The 21,633-nt window shown below is 46.3% G+C and overlaps 1 protein-coding gene across 2 annotated transcripts; it reads right to left on the minus strand.

The window, feature by feature from the left end:
- Positions 1–7,884: 7,884 nt before the first annotated feature.
- CD93 (CD93 molecule) lies at positions 7,885–14,551 on the minus strand. Of its 2 annotated transcripts, XR_007515469.1 has the most exons (3): positions 12,389–14,551; positions 9,152–12,136; positions 7,885–8,930 (listed from the first exon to the last, which is right to left on the minus strand). XR_007515469.1 is itself a non-coding variant. In XM_049870130.1 (2 exons), the coding sequence occupies exons 1-2, from the start codon at positions 14,293–14,295 to the stop codon at positions 12,112–12,114; spliced, it is 1,932 nt and encodes a 643-aa protein (XP_049726087.1). In that variant the 5' UTR covers positions 14,296–14,551; the 3' UTR covers positions 7,885–12,111. The 2 variants fall into 2 exon arrangements, 1 of the variants encoding a protein (XP_049726087.1); XM_049870130.1 differs by having other exon boundaries at positions 7,885–12,136.
- Positions 14,552–21,633: the final 7,082 nt, after the last annotated feature.

A 21,633-nucleotide genomic window follows, 5' to 3' on the forward strand; every position in this document is an offset into this window, starting at 1 on the left:
TACCAGGGTTTCCAAGGGTGGAATAGCTGGGTTTAATTATAAATGTATGCTTAACTTTTTAAGAGTATGGTTTCCTCCTGAGGAAATCAGGGCCTGTCAGCAGGAGAAGAAGGGGGTAGGTGTCTAAGCTGGGTGTGAAGAATAGTTATGTGGAGAAGGCTGGTATTGTGCTCATGTCAGATGCCCTCTGCCAGGGTTTGCATCTCCATACCTGTGGGCTCCCCCATCCCAAGTGTAGAAGAAGGCTGTTCTGCCCACATGTTTGGTTGTCTGGAAGTGTTGGCATGCCCATCCCCTGTAGGAGCCCTCTACCATTATTGACAGGAGTCAGTGTATAAATACCCCAGCCCCCTTGGCCTAAGTAGGGTAAGTGGTATGTTTTGCATCACTTCCCAGAGTTCCTACACTTCTATCATTTCCCCACATCCATATCATTTTTCCCTGGGCTTCCCATAAACTTCTTGCATTTAAATCTTTATCTCAGGGTCTGTTCCAGGAGCTGGAAGGAGACAGCATGGAGATGAAGGTAGCATTCCTGGGAGCAGCAGTGAAGACCTGAGTGAGGGCAGTGCCCCTTGTCTGAGACAGGAGATGGGGAAGCAGGGCCATAGAGGTGGAGCTGATGGGACTCTGAGTCACTGTTGAGGGTGAGGGAAGGTCAAGGACAATATCCGGTTTGTATTGTACTGTGCTGTTTTAATGCCCCTGGATCAAGATGGCCTGGGCATGTCAAACACCAAAAGACAAAATTCCTTGCTTTGGGGGAGTTCACATTCTAGCAGACAAATGCAGGCAATAAACAATAATCATAATTTACAAAAGTAAACTATGCAGTGTGTTAGAAGGTGACCCATGCTATGGGAGAATTAAGGCCAGGTGTCATGGGGAGGTTTTTCAGGGAGTTGTAATTGTATATTCCATTGCAAGAGTATAGAAAAATGGAGAGCATGGAAGGAAAGTCAAGCATCATGGAAAATAGAACTGTATAAAAAATAGTTTCCAGAACAAGAAAGTCAAAAGAATAGAGGAGAAGGTACACTCACAAGAATAAAAAAAGAAAATTATCGAAAACTAAATAAGGCAATGGTGCTCCAAGTAGGTCCCTGACCAGCAGCGTCAGCATCACTTGAGATCTGGTTAGAAATGCAAATTTGTGGGCCCCTCCCCAGGACTGCTGAATCAGAAACTTTGTGAAGAGGCCCTGGTCCCTATAAGTCATAATCAACTCAATAGCAACCAACAATGACAACGAGGGGATTCTGACTCAGGCTCTCCTTACAAACTTGCTGGAGTAAAGCATCACCCTGAGGTGGAAAGTGCTCGCTGAATGCAGGCAGATGAGAAAAAACCACGCCTGTGTACCATAGTGAACTCTTAGAGCCCCAAAGACAATGAGAGAGTAGTAAAAAAAAGAAATTCAGGGAGCAAGGCCAGGACCAGAAATCAGCTATGAAAGGAAACAGGTGGATTTGACATCAGCCTTCTGATCAGTCCCTAACAATGACCGCAAGAAAGCAACAGCTCAGTACCTCCCAGGTCTGAAAGACAATGGTTTAGAACATAGAAATCTATATCCAGATAAACAATCATTTAGTAGGGATCACAAGCATTCTCAGCCATACAAAGATTCAGAAAATCTCCTCTTTGATAACCCTCTTTCTTGGAGATCCAGTGGAGGGTGTAGGTGGGGGAGAGGGAGAGGGGAATCGGGGAATCACACAATACTTAGCTCCACTTGGATGAAAACTGAATCCAAGAGGCACTGGGGATTAGAGGTGGGTGGAGAAAAGAATCAAATAAAACTATTGGAATTTAAATAAGTGTTGCTTCTAAAAATATTATAACAATTGAAAATAAAGTTCTGATCAAGGTGGGTGATTGTGGTGGGGATTGGGTGGTTTGAGAGGAGGAGAGAAAAAAATAAAACATTGCTGGGTTTTTGTCTTTTTTTCAGAGAGAAGGAATAGATAGCAATTAATACAAGAGGAAGATATAGATTTAAGTATGTGAGACAAAAAATTAAGGCCAAGCATTTGAAGAACAAAAATAGGCTTTATAAGTTCCAACCCATTAGAGGGAAAACTGGGTCAAAAATCTGAATCAAGCCAGTAATTGACAATAAAGAGAATAGAAACACCAAGAAAAAAAAATAATTATAAATAGAATATAAAAAATAAGCCACTAAGGGTTTATTAGCAATCTCAGTAAATGTGAATAGGTTAAATCTTCCAATTAAAAGGCAAAGACTTTTATTTGGATTAAAAAAAAGACTCAAAGTGAAATGCAGCTTTGTTGTTTTCAACAGATAAAGATAACAAAGAGACACAAGAGGCAGAAAAAAAAAAAAAAGCCAAGAACTTAGTATTCATCAAATACAACAGAAAATGAAGCAGATGTAGCAGTTCTAATAATTAGACAAAATACAACTTATGAGTCAAAGAATTATATTTCCCGTTAGTAAGGGAAGCAATTCGCCAAATGTCACTCAGTCACCTAACAATATACCTTTATGTAGAAGACAAAACTGTTAGACAAAACTGTTTCCCAAGCCAAATGGGAAACATGGACAGAGGGTCAGTATGAACCCCATGGTGGACAAGTCAGGTCGATTGATTGTTTGATTGATTGATTGAGGTGTAGAACTTGGTCTCAGTACACCCACTGTGACAGGGAGGATGGGGGGTGTATACAATGCGCAGAGTTGTATATATTTGGGGGGGGAGTTACAGTTTTCACAATCAGGTAAAAATTTAGTTTGTGACATAGTCTTTTTGGAGGGGGGGGAGAAGATCCTAGAGCAATTATTTTCTTCCACTTCATGAATTACATTATTTTTATATGATACTTGAACATAGAAGGAGCCCGGCAGAGTAGAAGTCAGGGGCCCAGCTAAAGGCTTTTCATAAAAATAATGTAGACAAGTATGAAACATGAAGAGGAAGAGATAAGCAGTGCTTTGCAGGAAAATGTGACAACAGCATTTTACAAAGGGTGCTGCTCCTTGGCCAAGGTCAGCAGAAATAGCTTTGTCACTCTGCAAATTCGGTCCAGGAAGCTGAGCAGACCAGTGAGGGAAACGCCTGAGTTATCTCAGGCCAGAAATTGAGAGGTGTGAATGCCCAAAGGGCCTCACCACATGAGGGCATTCCTCTCATGCCCCTCCCCTCTTCCCTCCCCTCCCCTCCCTCTCCTCTCCCCTCCCCCTTGTCTCCTCTCCTGTCCTCATCTCTCCTGTCTTGTACTCCCCTCTTCTCTCCTCTCCTCATCTGTCCTCTCATCTGTCCTCTCATCTCTCCTCTCCTTATCCGTCCTCTTCTCTCGTCATCTCTCCTCTCTTCACCTCATCTCTCCTCTCCTCTCCTCTCCTCTCCTCCTCTCCCCTCTTTTCCCCTCTCTTCCCCTCATCTATCCTCTCCTCTCCTCTTTTCTCCTCCCTGCCTCTCTTCTCCACTATCTGCCCCATCCTCTCTTTATCTGTCCTCCCTTCCATTTCCCTTTCCTCCCTCCCCCTTTCTCTCTCCCTCTCTTTTTTCCTCTATCTCCTTGTTTTTCTCTCCCTCTTTGCTTCCCTCCCTCCCTCCCTCCTTTCCATCCTTCCACTTCGTTCTTTAACACAATCTAACTCTGTGGACCAATTTCAACCACAAAAGAAGATCAACATCCAAGTTAATGCCAGCTGGAGGGTGAATCCCATTGCTGACCCTCTGGAGAGTCAGGAGAGGGTACTGTGGGGACACACCCAGTGAAGAGCCTTCTCTCAGGTCGAAATTCCAAAGCCGATGGTCAGCCTGGGGCATATCAGGACCTTTCCCTCTCTTTTGCCTCTTTCTGCACTTTTGACTGTTTTCCTGTCTAGCATTTTCTCCAAAAAGGATGAGCCAGTGGGTATGAAGGGGATATGAAGGGCAAACCAATGAGTTTTAAGTAGCTGCAATGTCAAAATAGAATTCAGGAAAATCTATTGGTTTGGGGTTTTAATAATTATTATCTGTATTATCTCTATCTCCTGTTACCAAATATATGCAAGAGTTGCCTGATAACTTGGTATGTTAAAAGCCATAGGATAAACATAATATATGCTCTAAGTCTTAGATTTCAATCTTTAAATCTTATTTGATAGCAGTTCAAATGTATTTTTCGTTGTACATTAGACATAATTCTATATAAATTAATTTTTTGTAAATGGATCATATTTGAAAAATTTACTTAGCATTTAAGACATTTTAGTTAGCAGATAACAAAAGTCATCAAGAGAAGTCACCCTAACTATGTGACGTTTTGGAAATGGCAAAACTATAGAGGTAGTATAAAAATAAAAATAAATCAGTGGTTGCCATGGGTTTCAGAGGGAGGGAGGCGAGATGAATAAGTGAATCACAAAGTATTTTAAGGACAGTAAAACTATTCTATATGATACTGTAGTGGTGGACACATGACATTATGCAGCCCTTGTGGCACAGTAGTTAAGTGCTCGGCTGCTAACTGAAAGTCAGTGGTTTGAACACACCAGCAGCTCCTCAGGAGAAAGATGTGACAGTCTGCTTCTGTAAAGATCACAGCCTTAGAAGCCCTATGGGGAAGTTCTACTCTGTTCTGCACAGTCGCTGTGAGTCGGAATCAACTCAATGGCAACGGATTTATAGACTGTACAGACAAAGGGTGAACCCCAGTGTAAACTATGGACTTTAACTAATAATAACGTATCAGGATTGGTTCATCACAGGAGCCGCTGAGATTGGGCAAACACTGGAAACTGTTGTCTTGAGAGAATCTTCAAATCCTAAACCTCAAAGCAAAACTTTTCCCCAGAAGTCTGCTTAGAACCAAACAGCAGTTTAGTTAGCTTAATTAGTAAAGTATATCTGCCTTGAGCATTAAGCTCTTTCAAAGATTTATCGATGTAGGATCAAACTGACATATTATCTCAAAAGTATAGATGAGGAGCTTAGGGGGTGAGAATTTATGTTAACACTGGTGGAATAAGGGTAGCAATAAGTTGGAAAAGGATAGCAAGAACAGTCATTCGACTTGACAAATGTAAACACTGTCCCTGAATTATACACGTAGAGTTTGTTAAAACGGTAAATGTCTTGTCGTGTATATTATCACCAGTAAATAAATAGATAGATACAAAATTTTTAAAAAAAGACCACCCCTTTTCAAAGCAAACTAAAAATTTTTAGCTAAGAAGAAGGAAAGCAGTACTTATTATGAGTGCCTGAAAATTGTCAATAAAATATAAAAGACATTATATCATTTACTTTTCAGAAGAAAGCTGTAATGAAATATCCTCATTATATAGATTTGGAAACAACCTCAGAGAGTTTAACTTGCTCAAGTTCCCACAGCTAATAAGTGGCTGAGCCCAGGATTCCAAAATGACCAACTTCAAAACCCACGTTTACTTCCAGAGTGGTTGCCACGGAGTTGATTCTGATTCATGGCGACCCATGTGTGGCAGAGCAGAACTGTGCCCCACAGGGATTTCAATGGCTGATTTTTTGGAAGTAGGTCACCAGGCCTTTCTTCCAAGATGCCTCTGGGTGGACTTGAACTCCAACTTTTTGCACTACCTAGAGACAGCTTATTTCCAGAAGGGGGTCAGAATTATGGGAACAAGAAAGAAACATGAGGTCCTTTGGGGACTCCAAGGTTTTGTTTTTGTTTCTCTCTATAAAAGCCTAATTTGAAAGACTTTAAAGGTTTGTTTTATTTTACTCTTATAAATTCTAGGAAGATGGTTATTACAAAGTGTTTTCCCTCTTTCACTACTTTGAGCAAAACCAGGGGAACATGTCTTTGTTAGTTGCTATCAAGTGGATTCTGTCTCATGGAGACCCCATGTGTGCAGAGTAGAACTGGTTCATAGGGTTTTCAAGGCTGTGGGCTTTCAGAAGCAAATTTCTAGGCCTGTCTTCTGAGGTGCCCCTGTGTGGTTTTGAACCACCAACCTTTTGGCTAGTAGTCGAGTGTTTAACTGTTCGCGTCACCCAGGGACTCCATGCCCGTTGCTGTGGAGTTGATTCCAACTCAGAGCAACACTATAGGACAGAGCAGAACTGCCTCATAGGGTTTCCAAGGAGCAGCTGGTAGATTCAAACTGCTGACCTTTTGGTTAGCAGATAAAGTCTTAATCACTGGACCACCAGGGCTCCAGGGACTCCATAAAAATAGTATATTAGCTTGCCGTTGCCTTTTACTCTTTGTACCAGATTACCTGGTCACACTTTAAAGAAAATAAAGAAAGAAAAAGAGAGAAAGGAAGGAGGAAGGAAGGAAAGAATAAAGACAGAAAAAGAAGTAAGATCAGTTCAGTAATTGTAACAACTGTAATATACCAATCTAAGATTTAATAATAGGAGCAACTGTGTGCAGAAGGGAGATGGGGTATATAGGAACCAGGGCTTCAAACAGGTTCATTCTGGTTTGAACTCTTGCCGAGAATTTGCATTTTTAGCAAGTTTCCAGGTGATGCTAATGTTGCTGGTTAAGGAACAATTCTGAGAAACAGTAGTAGAGCAATGGTTCCCCAAAATTATTATACATAAGAAGCACCTGGGGATCTTGTTAAAATGTAGATTCTGATTCAGTATATCTGGGGCGGAAATACAAATTCTAAGCAAGGGCTCGAATCTAAATGAACCAGTTTGAAGCCCTGATAGAAACTCTCTGTATTTTCTGTGAACTTAAAACTCCTCTAAATATACAGTATAGTAGCTATAATAATAATAAGGGAGCTGACATTTTTGCTCACAGGCTTTTTCTGAATCAGGAAACACTGACCTCAGGCTTTCCAGTGTGAAGCAGAAGGATGTTGGAATTATGTGTGTGTGTAGGTGTCTGTGTATATATTTGTGTGTCTGTGTGAGTGTCTGCATGTTTGTGTGGTGGGTGTGTATGTCTGTGTGTGTGGGTGCATGTCTGTTTGCACACATGGGGGGTAGCCATGGTTGTTCATGTTAAGGTAAATTTTCCAAATCTATTTTGTTATTTTGTATTTGGCCCTAAACCATGGGTGTTTATTTCGAGTGTCTTGTACTGTTGGCACAGGAAGTGCAGAGCACTTTATCCTCACTGGAGCCCATTTCTTTTGTCAAAGCCCTTAAACAAGTGCTCGATCTGGAAAGCAGGCTGACTTGGAAATGACCACTATCTGCTGTGCCAACGTTGAGCTGTAGTTTGTGCAGCCAGACACCGACGATTGGCTCTTGTCCAATTAGCTAAATAAACTGAAAAGGCTTTGCTGACAAAGTGGTGATAAATGGTCCCATTGTGATTACAGAACCGTGTCTTCACATAGCACCAACTGGACATGTTTAATCCTTTACTACATGTCAGCCACGCAATTAAAAAGATGCAGGGAATTAAACTGTGAAGACAAGACACAGGTGGCAAGACCTGGGTCATAATGCAAAGTCTGGAAGCTTCAAGCAGGTCTGGGTCTCTGTAGCCTCGGACACGGGACAAACTGCAATCCCTCCGCATGCTGTGTTCCCATGGGCAGAGTGCTGAGGGACAGTGCACACTGTCACCAATACAACACAGGATGGCAGTGCCGCGCTGACCTCACTGGCTCTAGGTTTAGTGACACCTCTGAAGAAAGGCCTGGCCATCTGCTTCTGAAAAATCGCCCACTAAAAACCCGACAGAGCACAGTTCTACTCTGACACACATGGAGTCACCATGAGTCAGAGTCAATTCCATGGCAGTTGTGGTCATCAAATTTATCTGTTTCCCTTTTTAAAGAGTGGCTCAAAAGAAGGCACCGTGTTTCAGCCTCTTCAACTCCTGGAGCCAAAACAGACAAGTCTGATGAGCACAAATGCAGGTTCTACCACATATTTTGAGTCGTTATGAAATACATTAAAACAAGTTCACAACAGGTGTATTCCAGCGTTTATTAGAACAGGTGGGTAACAGAAAGCACAAAAGAAGACAAAGCTGCTACTCCTTAAAGGCTGCGCTGAGATTCCCCATGAGTTTGTCCAGCCTCCAAGGAGGAGCGCGGTAGTCAAGCCTACTTTCCCCACAACCTGTGAAACACTTATACATGGGCTGACAAAAATAAATCCTGCACAGAAATCCCGTCATTCCAGAACTGGTCAGACAAATTTCAAATACACATATCAAAAGTACTTACATCTTCATTGAGATTTATGAAGTGATTGCTGACGTTTACAATCACATTTAATATCAGAGAACAAAGCCTCACACATGATCTTGTCCAAGTTTAATCCAAATCTGCACAAAGACCTTCAGCCCAGGAGGACTAGCAGGCAAAGTCTGCAGAAAGGAAATGCATGCTACTTTGCAGATAAGAGTTACAATGGGAGAGAGGAATTCCATAGTTTCTAAAATAGATGGGCACTGTCTCCAAATACAGACTGAAACATAGTTCATTTTTTTCAAAAAACACTTCACTAAGTACTAGACCTGGGAATATGGATTGCAAGAGTATTTGAATATTAAATACGTGGAAAATTTGGATTCTTATCCACCCTCTTCCCCCTTCTTTTTTTTGGTTGACAAACTCCACAAACCATAGAAATTGAAGCACTGAGTTTGCAGCCAGCACGAGGACAGATGTTCTCAGGGCTCACAGCTCAGATTCCCATGCTAAGGTGATGGAAATATGCAGTAAGCCATTTTGCAGCTGCTAGAAGGCAATACCTTCCTGTTTCCCTGATTTAAACAATGTAGCAACTAATAAGGAAAATACTAGGAAAAGGTTTTCCTATATTCGCTTTTAAAAATGGCTTTATTTTAAATCAAATCTCATCTATGTTCTCTTAGTTTCCACAGAAATAGTTTCAGGAAAGAGAGCTGGAACAAAGGTACCTGACAGTCATATCCACAGGATTCAAAGACCGTTCAGTGGTAAATGTTCAGGCCCCAACACTCTGACGCTGAAGCAAGCTGCGTGAGAAGAGCTGAAAGGAGAATAGCAACATGCACGTGTGTGTGTAAGAGAAAAGAAACCCATTTACAACTCAGTGCTTCCTACATAATGTACGTATATACGCACATATAAATATTGAAGCTTTTGCTTCATTTTTTTTTTTTTTCCTAATCACTGTAAAGAAGATATTAAGATGAGCTTTTCTGAAGATTTCTATTCTGTCATTGAATGACACTTAGGGTTAGAAGGTACCTCGTGGGGCCTGGCTCTGCCCCCAGCCTGCTTCTCTCCTCCCTGCAAGGCGGAACCTGGTGTAACCCAGCCACTCAACATCACTGGGAAAACAGCCTGCAATTCAAAATATGAACAAGGGAAAAAAGCAATGATTATTGCCTGAAATTCTGGAATGGCCGCTGTGAGCTGTGATCTCAGGGAGGCATCTCCCTTCTAAATGCTCTTCTTGGGAGGCAGGAGGGGTGAATTAGTCCTGAATGCAGTTTTCTGAGAGCCGGAATTATTGTGCTATGGGAAATTCTATTTGGACCAAAAAAAAGTCCCCATTGTTCTTAAGCAAATTGCCACGTGGTGCCCTCTCCCTGGGCCCATAGCCCTGGCTGTTTCTGCTGGTTAAGGGCAGCCGCCTCTGCTGATGCCAAGCCTGGTGATACCATGGGAGTGGTCACCGCAGGGGCAGAACAAGCTGCACACCCTCCTGAAGGGACCAAGAGCTCCACAGCTCAGCCCATCTGATAAATGGATGACTTGTCAGTGGCCCCGCCACCACTGAGCATGTGTTTATCCAGACCAGTTGTGGCCCCTGAGCTTCCCAAACAAGGATCTGCCTGCTTCAAAGTGACTGCAAAAAGAAAGGGGAGACTAAAGTGTTTAAGGCCGATGATTTCTATCCTGCGAGGGACACTACTTTCTCGGGGAGAGATTTTGAAGAACTAACTGTGTTCTTATCTTTTTCCACGTGTGGCTTCCACAGAGGGGCTCCGGGATCCTCCTGGAGTTGGGGTCAGGGTTGCACATTCCCACCCACAGAAGAACTCAAACGCAGAGGCCAGGACATGGGGACGGGCATGTCAGGAATCACAACACTGTGAAGATGGGTAGACACCTTATCATCTCTGCAAACTCAGGACCGCAAAGCATCTGCTCAGCCCTTAAAGGAGTATCTTTGTATCACCCCAAAGGATAAGTGTAGGAAGGTAAGAAGGTGAAGGTGTTGAGTATGCGTTTGTTCTCACTCACACACAGGCACTGTCAGCAGCCGTCTACTCAGGTTCTTAAACCATCTGAGTCCCTGGATGGTTGGTTTCCATACAACAGACAGCAAACCTCACTTTGAGGGTCTTGTGCCCACCGAGTCGTGCCAAATTGCCAATCTCTGTCTTGCTAAAGTGTTAAACTATGTTTCCCAAGTAGAAACTGAAGAATATGAGATGACTTTAAAAAAGCGTTAAGTTCTGAACATCCTGTTAAGCCCCACAAAGCCTCAATCTTTCCTTTTCATCCTGTCATTTGTCCATTTCCTTAAAAAAAAAAAAAAAACAACTGAGTTATAGCATCGGTGTTTCAAAATTGGCAAAAGAACATTTCTTTAACCCTAAAGACTATGCACATGAGGGGTTATTGGACTCTGCCAGGGGTCCACCTCCAGGAGGGGTACATTTCTAAGGCAAAACCGGAATAATTACATCATTTTTATTCTGAGAGGCACAAACGCTGGAGTCCTTGGAAAGAGACCCCTTGCCTCTGTCCATTCTCTGACAGGATATCAGCAAAAAGCCACCAGGCAACCTGAGAGTCCAAATGCTGCTCAGGAAACTTCTGACACTCGGACCCTCGGTGACGCCACGGGCCGCTTTCTGGTGTCTCAGCAGGCAGCACTGTGCCTCAAGAGAGCTATGGACCATACGTTGTTGGAGGGAGTCCGTGCGAGTGTGTGCTTACAAAGGAGGACAGAGGTTGAACTTGCTTTGGACAGCTTTTGTGTTACAAAAGTTTTAACCTTTTTCTCTTCGTCCCTCCCTTTTTAAGATAGAAGGATAAGAGCTTCTTGAATGATGCCGTGATGGCATTCCACATGCCCAGTCCCTAGCTCTGTGGTGTTGGACACCTTTAAATCAGGGTTTGGCGTTCTCAGGATGTGGTATGGACTATGAAATAGTCTGAAATGCTTTATAACGAAAGTTTTCAAAACACAGCATGTCACAGCTGCCACACATCCTTTAGGAAACAATAAGAATGCAAGCATTTGGATTCAGAGCTGTGGGGAGTGGGGACAGAAGCCTCGATGGTGTCTTGGTGCCCCCACTGGCTCAGACAAAAGCTGTCTTTGGATTTGTTTCTTCTTAGCGTTCATCTCAACAGTGGCCTAACTTGCATTAATGTCCGTGTGAAATAAGCTCCTTCCCCCTCTCTAGCCCTTTAGATTACATTTCCAAAAAGACCTTTAACTCACTTCAAACAACATTTCACTTTTTTTTTCTCTTTTTCAAACTTCTCTTGCAAAACACCCAAGACTATTAGAAACTTAAGAAATAGGAAATGTGACTTCTAAACTCCCTGCCTCCTGGCTGCCTGGGCAGTTGACTGGACCTGCGGCCGTTCTAGGGGATTTCGACAGTACAGAACACAGGAGGACTCAGAATGGGAAAATGCAGTGTAAATGTAAAGAACATTTTCCAGTCCTGTGGATTTCCCCTTTGACAAAAAGAAAAAAAATGCCTTTAATATAATTAAACAATTAACTGACCTAGTCTCTCTTCTGCTAAGAGAAGCCTGCCATCACAACCCTGACTAGCAGACTGCCTTTTCCCCTTCAGATGAGGAAGGCGAACAGAGCCCAGCACAAAGGGAGTGCCATCAGCACCGGTCCACTGATCCCTTGATCCAGAATCTACTGGAGAAGTGAAATCAGTCACATTGGAATTTGAAAAGAGAGAGTGAGCGAGCACTGTTAACATTCACAGCATTGGGGAAACAACAGCCCACTGCATAGCCTCTACTTGAGAAACCCTACACACACACAGAAGATGCCTGCAGATGCCCAAGCTCAAAGCCTTTGAAGGAGAAAGTTCACAACTGTTTGCTGAGACTCCAGTCCAATCTTTGGGAAGGATGAGACCCCTGCTCTGGCCAGGTGTTTCAGGATCTGAGGGTGGTGGCAGTCATCTGGCACTGAAAGGATCTGGGGTCATCTCCCATCAACAGTCTGTCCCAGGCGTTGGTCTATGGAAAACAAAAGACAACAGGTTGCAAGTCCCTGACTTCTTGCCTCGTGTACGTCTAGACCCACAGAGCGAGGTCCACCTGTGGCAGGTGGGCGCTCACCACATGATGCTCACGAGTGCCTCTGGCTGACTAAAGGGGATTTGCTTTTTAACGTTCAGTGTAGATGATGCTGTTGGTCCTGGCCCTCTGCTTGGTTTCTGGCTGCCCCCTCACCCACAGGCCCTCCCGCCTCCTGTCGCGACTTCTTACCTGTACTCATTCTCCATGGCCCTGCTCTCAGCTCGCCCGGGAACCCAGGAGTAACTGTCAGCTGCGCTTGGGTTTTTTTTCTCCTTTTTCTCTGCCTTCTTCACTTTCCGCTTGCGGTAGACCAGTAGCCCTAGTGCTAGAGCCAGCACTAGTAAGATGGCCACCACGGTGCCCAGGATGTAGAAGAGAAGCAGTTTCTGCCCATTGGTGCTGTCTTCATTTTGTTTGGCCATCAGATCTCCATCTCCAGACTCAGCATGGCCAGTAGTGGCCGTGGGGTGGCTGGTGCTAGGCTCCACCCTTATGCTGGGGGGTCCACTGGAGACCACGGTCTCCGGTGGGGCATGGTTGATGAGGATGTTGGAGGGCAGGGAGGGTCTCCCCATGGTGGGTGCTTCCTCAGAGATGTCCTCAGAGTCCCTGGGGGGACTGGATGTTACCACAGAAGGGGCGATGCTCCCCCGGTCCTCTCTCTGGGGGGGAGGTCCCTCTGTGGGAGGTTCAGGGGACGTGTGGCTGAGGATGCAGGAGACTCCGTTGGGGGCCAGCTCCCAGCCTGGCAGGCAGCCACAGTGGAAGGAGCCTGGCACATTGAAGCACAGGCCCTCACAAGGGCTAGCCCCCTGGTCTATGCACTCATCCACATCCTGGCACTGGGTGTCATCCTCGCCAGTCACCATGTAGCCCTCCTTGCAGGAACAGTGGAAGGAGCCTTTGGTGTTGGTGCAGGCCTGGGCACAGGGGTTTCGGCCTGGGGCACACTCATCCAAATCCCGACAGGTCCCCTCCCCGGGCTCATAGCCCACCCAGCAGGCACAGCGGAAGCTCCCGGGGATGTTGATGCACTCTTGGGCACAGGGGAAGGCCTGGCACTCGTCCACATCGCTGCAGTCCAACTCACTCGAGTCTAGCTGGTAGCCTGGGGGACAGTGGCACCTATAACTTTTCCCAAGGGGACCAGGCTTACATGTGGCCACCCCTCTGCAGGGGTTGGAGCTGCAGGGGTTTCGGGAGGCACAGCTCACCAGGTCATCCAGCAGCCGAAACCCTGGCCGGCAACCACAGCGAAAGGAACCATCACCCCCCTCAAAGCAGTCCTGCTGGCAGCCCCCATTGTTGAAGCTGCAGCTGAGGTTGGAGCTGACACAGAGGGGGCCCGAGGTGCCCCAGTCAAACACATCGGCTTCTTTTTCCTTGCACAGGAAATAATTGTTCCCCTCCTTGCCCTTTTCCGCACAGGCCACGGTAGCCATGGAGCCGAAGGGCACAGCCTCCAGGGAGGAGCTGGTGGCCTGGAAGGGGGTAGTGTAGGTAACCTGGCCTGGACCCCCCAGGGCTAGGGGCCGGCACATGCCTTTGAAGCTGAACTTGCAGATGAAGCCCTCGATGTTGCTTCCCGGAGAAGCAGGGTTCCCACAAGGGCCCTCAGCCCACTTGGAGAGGCGGCTGGTGGGGGGCTGCAGGGACAGGTCAAGCAACAGGGACACGCAGCGCTTGGAGATGCACGTGCTCTTTGGCTCCTTTTGCCAGTTGGTGTACGGTGAGTGGCCCCCACCGCCGATCCAGCTGAAGCCCTTCAGTGGCAGACTGGTGTCCAGACACTTGCCCTTCTCCCGCTGCAACCCAATCCAGAACTTGCCCATGCGTGCAGTCGGCGGCTCCTCGGGCCGGAGAAGCTGGACTAGGGCCTCCTGGACACGCTGGGCCTCCTCGGCGCTCTTCACTGTGGCCAGGTTGCCTCCATTGGTACTGCAGTTGAGCTGGGCCTCATCCGCACTCAGCTTGCCCCTGTGGGCTGTGTAGCAGGCAGTCCCCGCACACACCACGGCCTCAGCCGTGGCCCCAGTCCCAGGCCAGCCCAGAAGCAGCGGCAGCAGGAGCAAGGACATGCCAGTGGAGGTGGCCATTTGGTCGTGATCCGGGCTCCCAGCTGCGCTTGGGCGGGAGCTATGGGCTTGGCCACGGCCTCTCTGGGGCAGAGGAGGACACAAAGGCTGCAGGCTCGTCACGTCCCCCCGACCCGAGGCGCATCCTGTGCCTGTTGTACTTCTTACTTCTTACCGGATACGGGGACTTCCTGGAATGAATAGTTTTCTGACTCCTGTTGCCTTCATCACAGTTTCGTTGTGCATAAAAGGAGGCAGGCGGCTTGCTCGGCCCCCAGCAAAGGCTGTGGAAACAGTGAGGAGCAGGCAGAACTTTACAGCTCCGTTTTGGCTTCATTCTCTTTCCCGCCTGCATGTGGCACTTAAATGGCATGCTACTGAGTGAGCAGGGACTTTCGGAGGCTCAGAACTAGAAAGAGCTCACTTGGTAACCCATCATGAAATTCCACTTTGGTTAGCAAGATCAAAAAAAGAAAAGACAACACTGAGACTTGAGACATGAGCCCATTCATCCTTTTTTAGAAGCAAACTGGATTTTTCCTCTGCCTATCTCATGTTCCCCTATTAGGTTTGGGAGCCTTTTTTCTTTTATTCCCCCCATCATGAACTCTAAATAGAGAGATGGTCTTTAAATAGTACTGGGCCGTGGGAATGTCTCAGAGTCTAACACAATGCCAAGCTCCTCAAGCGCATGAAGCCAAATTGGGGGCAAGACAGCCCTTCTCAGGATTTTTACAGTGTGGATCATGATATCATGGCGGGGGACGGGGGACACCAAAGGCATCAAAAGGAAAGAAAGCAAAAATATCCCTATGCTCATGGCCCTGGGCTTGCACTCCTCCTCCCCCACCTCGCTGAGTTCCTTCGTGGCACAGGGTGGCCAGCAGGGCCAGGGGCCGGGCAAATAGTGGGAGTCAGGGCCACGCTCAGGCTCCTCCTGCACCCCAATGCGTCACAGCCCGTGAATCACGGGTCTTCTCCGGCAGTCACAGACACATTTTGCTGCTCTGGATGGTCCTTATTTGGGGGCCCCCAGATGCAGACCCTGAAACATGGATTTGGGGAAAGTCATTGATGTGGGAGGGGAAGTGAGATAGGCAAGAAGCCTATATGGGTGACTTCACAAGTAGGTGACGCCAGGGCACCCAGAACCCAGCCAGCTGGGAGAATGGGAGACAGTGCAGAGTTCGCCTCCCTGCCCTGGGTTGGGGTTGTGAGTTCTGCCTCATCTGTCTGGTTCCCCTGGGCAAGCTGTGGCTCTCATTTCCCTCATCTGCAAGTAGGAGTTGGAAAAAGGACCTCTGACACTTCTGCTCTAACATTGACAGCAGTGAAATCACACTTCACTCTCTCCTCTGGAACTGGGGAGAAATCAGCAAGCGAGGAGAGTGGGCTGAGGTCACCGTGGAGTCCTCGTCCCAGTGCAGAAATGACAGAACCATCTATCTAAGCCTCAAAGAGGCACTTCCCGCCCCCAAAATGATCTGAGTGTCAAAGCACAGTACACTCTGTCTAAAGTTTACCTACTCGTCCCCCGGTCCTCTAACTTCCACTCTGCCCCTCCGTCTTTCCCCCACTGCCTGCCTGCTTGGGCTAATTTACCTGGTCCTTATCTACCTGCAGGAAAATGCTGTGTGGCAGAAATGGCAGGAGAGCCCTGAGGACTGAGGACAGTGCTCAAAAGCTCAATGGAAGAAGTTCTTACCAGGAGGGTTGGATTCGGCTGAGTTTGACAAAGGGTTTAGAATGTTTTGGTTGCCAAGGTTTGAGGAGATCCTGCACCTCCCATCTTCAAGTTCCCTCCTGGATGATGACTCACCACATTTTACTTACAGCACAGATGGAATCAGACCTCTCAATGAGCGGAGTGTTAAAGAAAGTGCACTCCGCAGCGTGGGGGCCTGGAAGCACTTTTCTAGGCCCACCTTTGGATGGAAGCCATCTCAAGTGTAGTGAAAGGACCACAGGCTTCACAGCATGGTCATGTGCTACACTCTGGCTCCACCCTCTGCTTGTGTTCTGGAGTCTCAGTGAGTGCCCTGAGCTTTCTCTTTAAATTGTCTTGGAAGTTTACTTCACGTTGCGCAGCGGATGGACCTCTGGGGTCTCACATCGGGACAGGTTAACCTCTCAGCAGACTGATGGGTTGGCGGATTATTCAGGCATCTGAATTTGCTCTTTCTGTCTTCTGGTCCGATAGTCGAATGAAGGAGGTTTTGGGGAGCACACTGCATTCTCCCTGCACACATAGGAACGCTGTGTGCAGTGAGTCAGCCTCCTCTCCATGCTCGCCGCTCAGGGAAATACACTAAGTACCCACTGCAGGCTCCATGGGCCCCGTGGAAGAGGAGGTGTGGGTATGGGGCATTACAGACTTTATACTAGATGATGGGGACCTGAGGATAGACCCTGTGGGCAGGGACAGGCTCAGAAGGAAGGGGGCTGGCCACAGGGCTGTCATGGCCTATCTCTTGATGAGTGATGGACGATTTTCAAAGAGCACTGTGAAAATGGCATGGTGGAGGTGTCTGACCTCCTCTAACTTCACAAAGGGGAAGGAAAATCAGTATCAACAGCCCAAAGCTGATTCCTATGAGGCGGAGGTCAGACATGCCTCTCTTGCCAGCCCTTTTTACCAATTCTGACATCATCTGTTCCTCTCACAGCACTCTCTACTCTTCTGATGGGTTTGATAATTCATTGCAATAGCCACACAGAACTCACAGACCATACTCAGGATTATGGGCCTAGAAAAAAAAAATGGGCCTACTAGGGAAATAATAGGTTACAATTCAGGTTCAGAAATGCCCAGTATACAGTTCTTCCATCAGGACAGCCTCTTCCCAACTGTGCTAGCTGACAGGTCTCTCCCTAGTCCTTAGCCCCTCAGCCTCTGGCCCCTGTCTTGCTTGGGCAAGTGTTACAAAGCTCTGCCAATAAGTGCCCAAAGGCACCCCACTGTTCTATAACCTTCGGCCTGAAGGCACTCAGCTCTAACTCCGTGGGTCAGCAAACCTAGCTCCACCAAGTGCCCAGAGATACCGTACTCCGCCAGTAAGCCTGTTGCCTGAAAGCGCTCAGCTTTCTCCATCCATGGGCTGGGAATTCGTCTCCTGCAGCCTCCTGCCAGTCTCCCTGTTCTGCTGCCACCGTTTCTCTGCTGCTGCTTCTCACTGTCTGCAGTTTACAGCTCTCTCTGTCTTCCGTGTTAGAGCTCCTCTTTCTTGGTGATGATGAGATCCTCCCTCTTGCCTCTGGGATGGATCATTCTAAGCCTAGTGGGATGGCAAAACTGACCAATCCCTTTGCTAGCATTCCATATACCTTATTTGCATAGTCCCACTCAGTCATTGCGTGTGAATCACAAAGACTATGGCTAGAAGGGCCATATTAAGTAGCTCATCGCGCCGCAGACACTGTGTTCCCTAACTGTGGCCCAGAGGAACTGGGGATGCCACAGGCTGAGGTGGTGGTCAGGTGTCCCCAAGAAAATAAGCCATGCCTTCCCCAGGGCCAGACCAGGGAATAAGGGATGAATCACCTGCAGAGAATTTAAAGCAGTAATAAAAAAGATAACAAGCAGGTTGCCTTTTTCTTTTCTTTTTTTTTCCTAAATTTTATTTGTTTTGTTGTTGTTGTTGAGAATATATACAGCAAAACATAGACCAATTCGACAGTCTCTACATAACATAAACTCACTGTTCACTAGGGTTCCTATTTAATCTTTCGAGTTTCTGTTGTCAATTTAACCCCATGTAGACAGCTCTCAAAAGAGCACAATGCTTAAGGCAGATCTTTTTCACTACATAAGCTATTTTTCTTTTTGCCAAATTCCAGAAATTCTAAACAATGTCAATGGCAACATCCTTCTCCTTGGAAAAGGAAAAAAACATTTTCGTTGTCTGAGTTCTAAACAATTGTGGTTGTCATGATTGTTTTAATAACACGTACTTAAGGTACTTAAGCTTTAGATTGTTGTTGGGTGCCATCAAATCAATTTAGACTCATAGCAACCCCATATGACAGAGTAGAAGTGCTCCATACGGTTTTCTAGGCTGTAATCTTTATGGAAGATTTATATTAGCGTTTTTAATTACTCATCCTTTAATAAACATTATATTCTACACGGAGGTTAATTTGGGAAATCTCCATTTATAAGGTAGGCCCTTAACATATACAGAGTCCTTCAAGAGCAAGTTCACAATGGTTGGGAATCACCCAACTCAATTTCGTCTCCAACTCCTGGGATACTAGATAATCCCACATTTACACTGCAGAGTCATAATAAAACATGATAGCACAGAGATTATAGAAAGAAATTGAACTTGAGTCCGTTCAGCTCTGTCATTCTGTCAAAAATTCTGTGACTACTTGCAATTTTTGTGTTTACAGTGGTGAAGAAGAGTGGGTACATGCAAATTTTTGTTCATACTTAACTGAATCTGAATCACATTTTTATAGTCAAAATTTCTTCTTTATACATTGCTTATTTTAAAACTGAAGAACAAATTTAAAAAATCACTGATGTTTTTCCTGCATGCTTATTTCTGAGGTTAACTTTGCTGCATAGAGGGGTGGGTACTGCATTGATTCCTGTGGGTAGGAGAACACCAGGTGTGTCACTGATAAAGTCACACAAGGACACGTTCTCATGGCAGAGGCAGGGACGAGGGGCAGGGAAGGTCTTCCATCTTTCTGCCATGAAGGGAAGAATACATCTACACTGGCTTTGAATCTCGTTCTGCCACTTACTAGCTATGTGATCACTGGCATGCTACTTGAACTGTGCCTCTGTTTCCTTGACTATAAATGGGACAATGAAATGTCACCTTTCATGGAGTTTTGTGAGGATTAAATGAGCAAATTCCTGTGAAGCACTCAGAACAGAGCCTGCAGGAAGTGTAAGCTTCTACCCCAATGAGAGGTTGCAGAGCTCGGAGATCACCTGAACCCAGGTCCAGACAGCTTGGATGCTCACCTTGATGCGGTCATTTGCTGGCTTTGAGAGTGACCTTCACCGCTTGGAACCTTGGTCTCCTCGTCTGTAAAACAGAGAGAATAAGAGTAGTAATGCCACCACACTGCTGTGAGGATTAAATTAAATGAGGTAACAGCTGTAAACAGCTGGACAAACATTGTTCTTAGCATGTTTTCGATTTTTTCACATTCAGTAAATAATTTCTGTCTTAGGCTGGGTTCTCTAAAGAAGCAAAACCAGTAAAACGTATGAATATATGTGTATATATATATACCTTCAAACCAAAACCAAACTCATTGCCGTCGAGTCGATTCTGACTCTTAGCAACCCTATGGGACAGAGTAGAACTGCCCCATAGGGTTTCTGAAGAGCACCTGGTGGATTCGAGCTGCTAACATTTTGGTTAGCAGCTGTAGCTCTTAAACACTACTCCACCAGGGTTTTCATATACATATAGAGAGAGATTTATATCAAGGAAATGGCTCACGTGATTTTTAGAGGCTGTAACTAATCTTTTTAGTTTAGTTTAACGTTCCAAGTCTGGTTGGGGAAGGCCAGAAAGCAGGGCTGTTGCAGGCTTCTCCTGACTCATGGAGCCCCAGGGACTGGTGAACCCAAGGTCGGCAGGCCAGAGAACAGGTCTGTTACTTACAGGCTGTGAAGATCAATGAATCTCAAGATCAGCAGGCAAGACTACAGTTAAGCTGCTAGCTCAAGTTCCAAGAACCGGAGGTCTGAGGAACAGGAGCCAGCTGCGGGATCCAGAACAAGCAAAAGCCCCGACAGGGTGAGCAAGAAGGACTAAGTGGCAGAGGGCAGAAAGATGAAGACTAAGGTGGCCACAGACCCCACCCCACTGGTACCACTCACCTCAGATCCCATCATGGGGGTGAACACATACCAAATCTCAACGGAGAAGTGATCACTTCCCAAACACTGACAATCGGGGCCCAGCCAAGCTGACCCAAAATCTTAACCATCTCAATTGCCTAATGTAATTCATAGTGCACAATATTTATAGAAAGCTCGACTAGCTATATGTTGTTTTCACAGTTAACTTGTGGTCACCTCTTGACAACTGGCTTTGATAAACAAGAGCCATTCATCAGCATCTGGGGAGAGATATGTCAGGAAGGGAGGCAGCTTGCTTGGTGGGATCTTTTGACACACTCAATCTCCTGTGACACCCAAGCACTTGAAACACAATTTTCATGTAGCCAACACCAGCAGTTTGCAGAAGCTGTTTGGCACATGTAACATTTTCAGTGGTTCCAACAAGTTTTTGTAACAATTTAGCCCTATTTGGACAATATAATTTCGTAGAAATAAAAATGATCTATTTGGCCTAAATACCAAGATTCAATTCTGCATGAAAATTACAACTATAACAGTGCTTTGAAAAAAAATATTATTTAGGTTGAGTTAGATAGACCTGCTTTTCAGAGCAAACTTAACTTTTCTTTGGGAAACTGACTGAGAGATGTCGGGGATTCCTGAGCAGTACAGACCAGACCTGGAGAAGACAGATGTCTCCAGCAGCTGTGGAGAACCTGCCAGGTGCCGGGTGCACTCAGGTCTACACCCAGCGGCTCCTTGGAGTGGATGCGAGGACACTTTCTTTAGAGCTGGGGAGACTGGGCTGTGGAGGAGAGATTTGTCCATCTTCCGTCCAAAGTCTGGTCTCCTGCTTGTACCTTTGCCTCTGATGACACCCCCAAGCCTGACTGGCTTGTTACAAAATGAGAATAATCATTCCTACCTTCTTCAGTTGTGATCGCTTGTCAAAATGTGCCACTTGCAAGCTGGGTGCCCTTGGGCGAGCATCCCTTCTGGACCTCAGTTTCCTTCCATGTAAACGAGCACACACCTCGAAGGGTGTGAGGATAAACTGAGAAGATTTGACCTTCTTCACTAGACACGTGCTTGTGGTCCCTGGCACCAGGAGACATTCACTACACAATATTTCTTAGGGCTACGGCTATGATTTTTATCCTAGTTGATTTTCGAGAGTGCTGCCAAGGAAACGCCAGAGGGGGCACCATGTCAATGCCACAGAACCTCCCCCAAAAGCCCCTGGATAGAGCAATGCCCAAGGGCACCCAATGCACACAAAGAAGGCCAGCTGCTACAGGGTATGTGAAGCATGAGCTCTGGGGGTCAGAGTGGGGGACCCAGGCTAGTATCCAGGCGGATGGGTGAAGGGCACAGGGAAGTGTGTCTTCAAGCCCAGCCGTGTGACCAAGTATCTCAGTGTATGTGCACGGTGAGCTTCGTGCCTTCGCAGGCCCCCACATCCAGGTCACCCAGTTTTGAGTTGCATCCATTACCCCTGCTACTGGGGCCACTGGTGCTGGGCATAGCTCCATGCAAGGTGCCCTGGG

The sequence above is a fragment of the Elephas maximus genome, chromosome 25, assembly GCF_024166365.1.
Source record: "Elephas maximus indicus isolate mEleMax1 chromosome 25, mEleMax1 primary haplotype, whole genome shotgun sequence".
NCBI classification, from domain to species: Eukaryota; Metazoa; Chordata; class Mammalia; order Proboscidea; family Elephantidae; genus Elephas; species Elephas maximus.

Bases quoted from the DNA above. Each gene is read 5' to 3' on its own strand.
- CD93 (XM_049870130.1), bottom strand. From the start codon at position 14,295: ATGGCCACCTCCACTGGCATGTCCTTGCTCCTGCTGCCGCTGCTTCTG. The intron at 12,137-12,388 runs GTAAGAAGTCGC...TGTTTTCCATAG, and splicing joins GCCATGGAGAATGAGTACAG to ACCAACGCCTGGGACAGACT.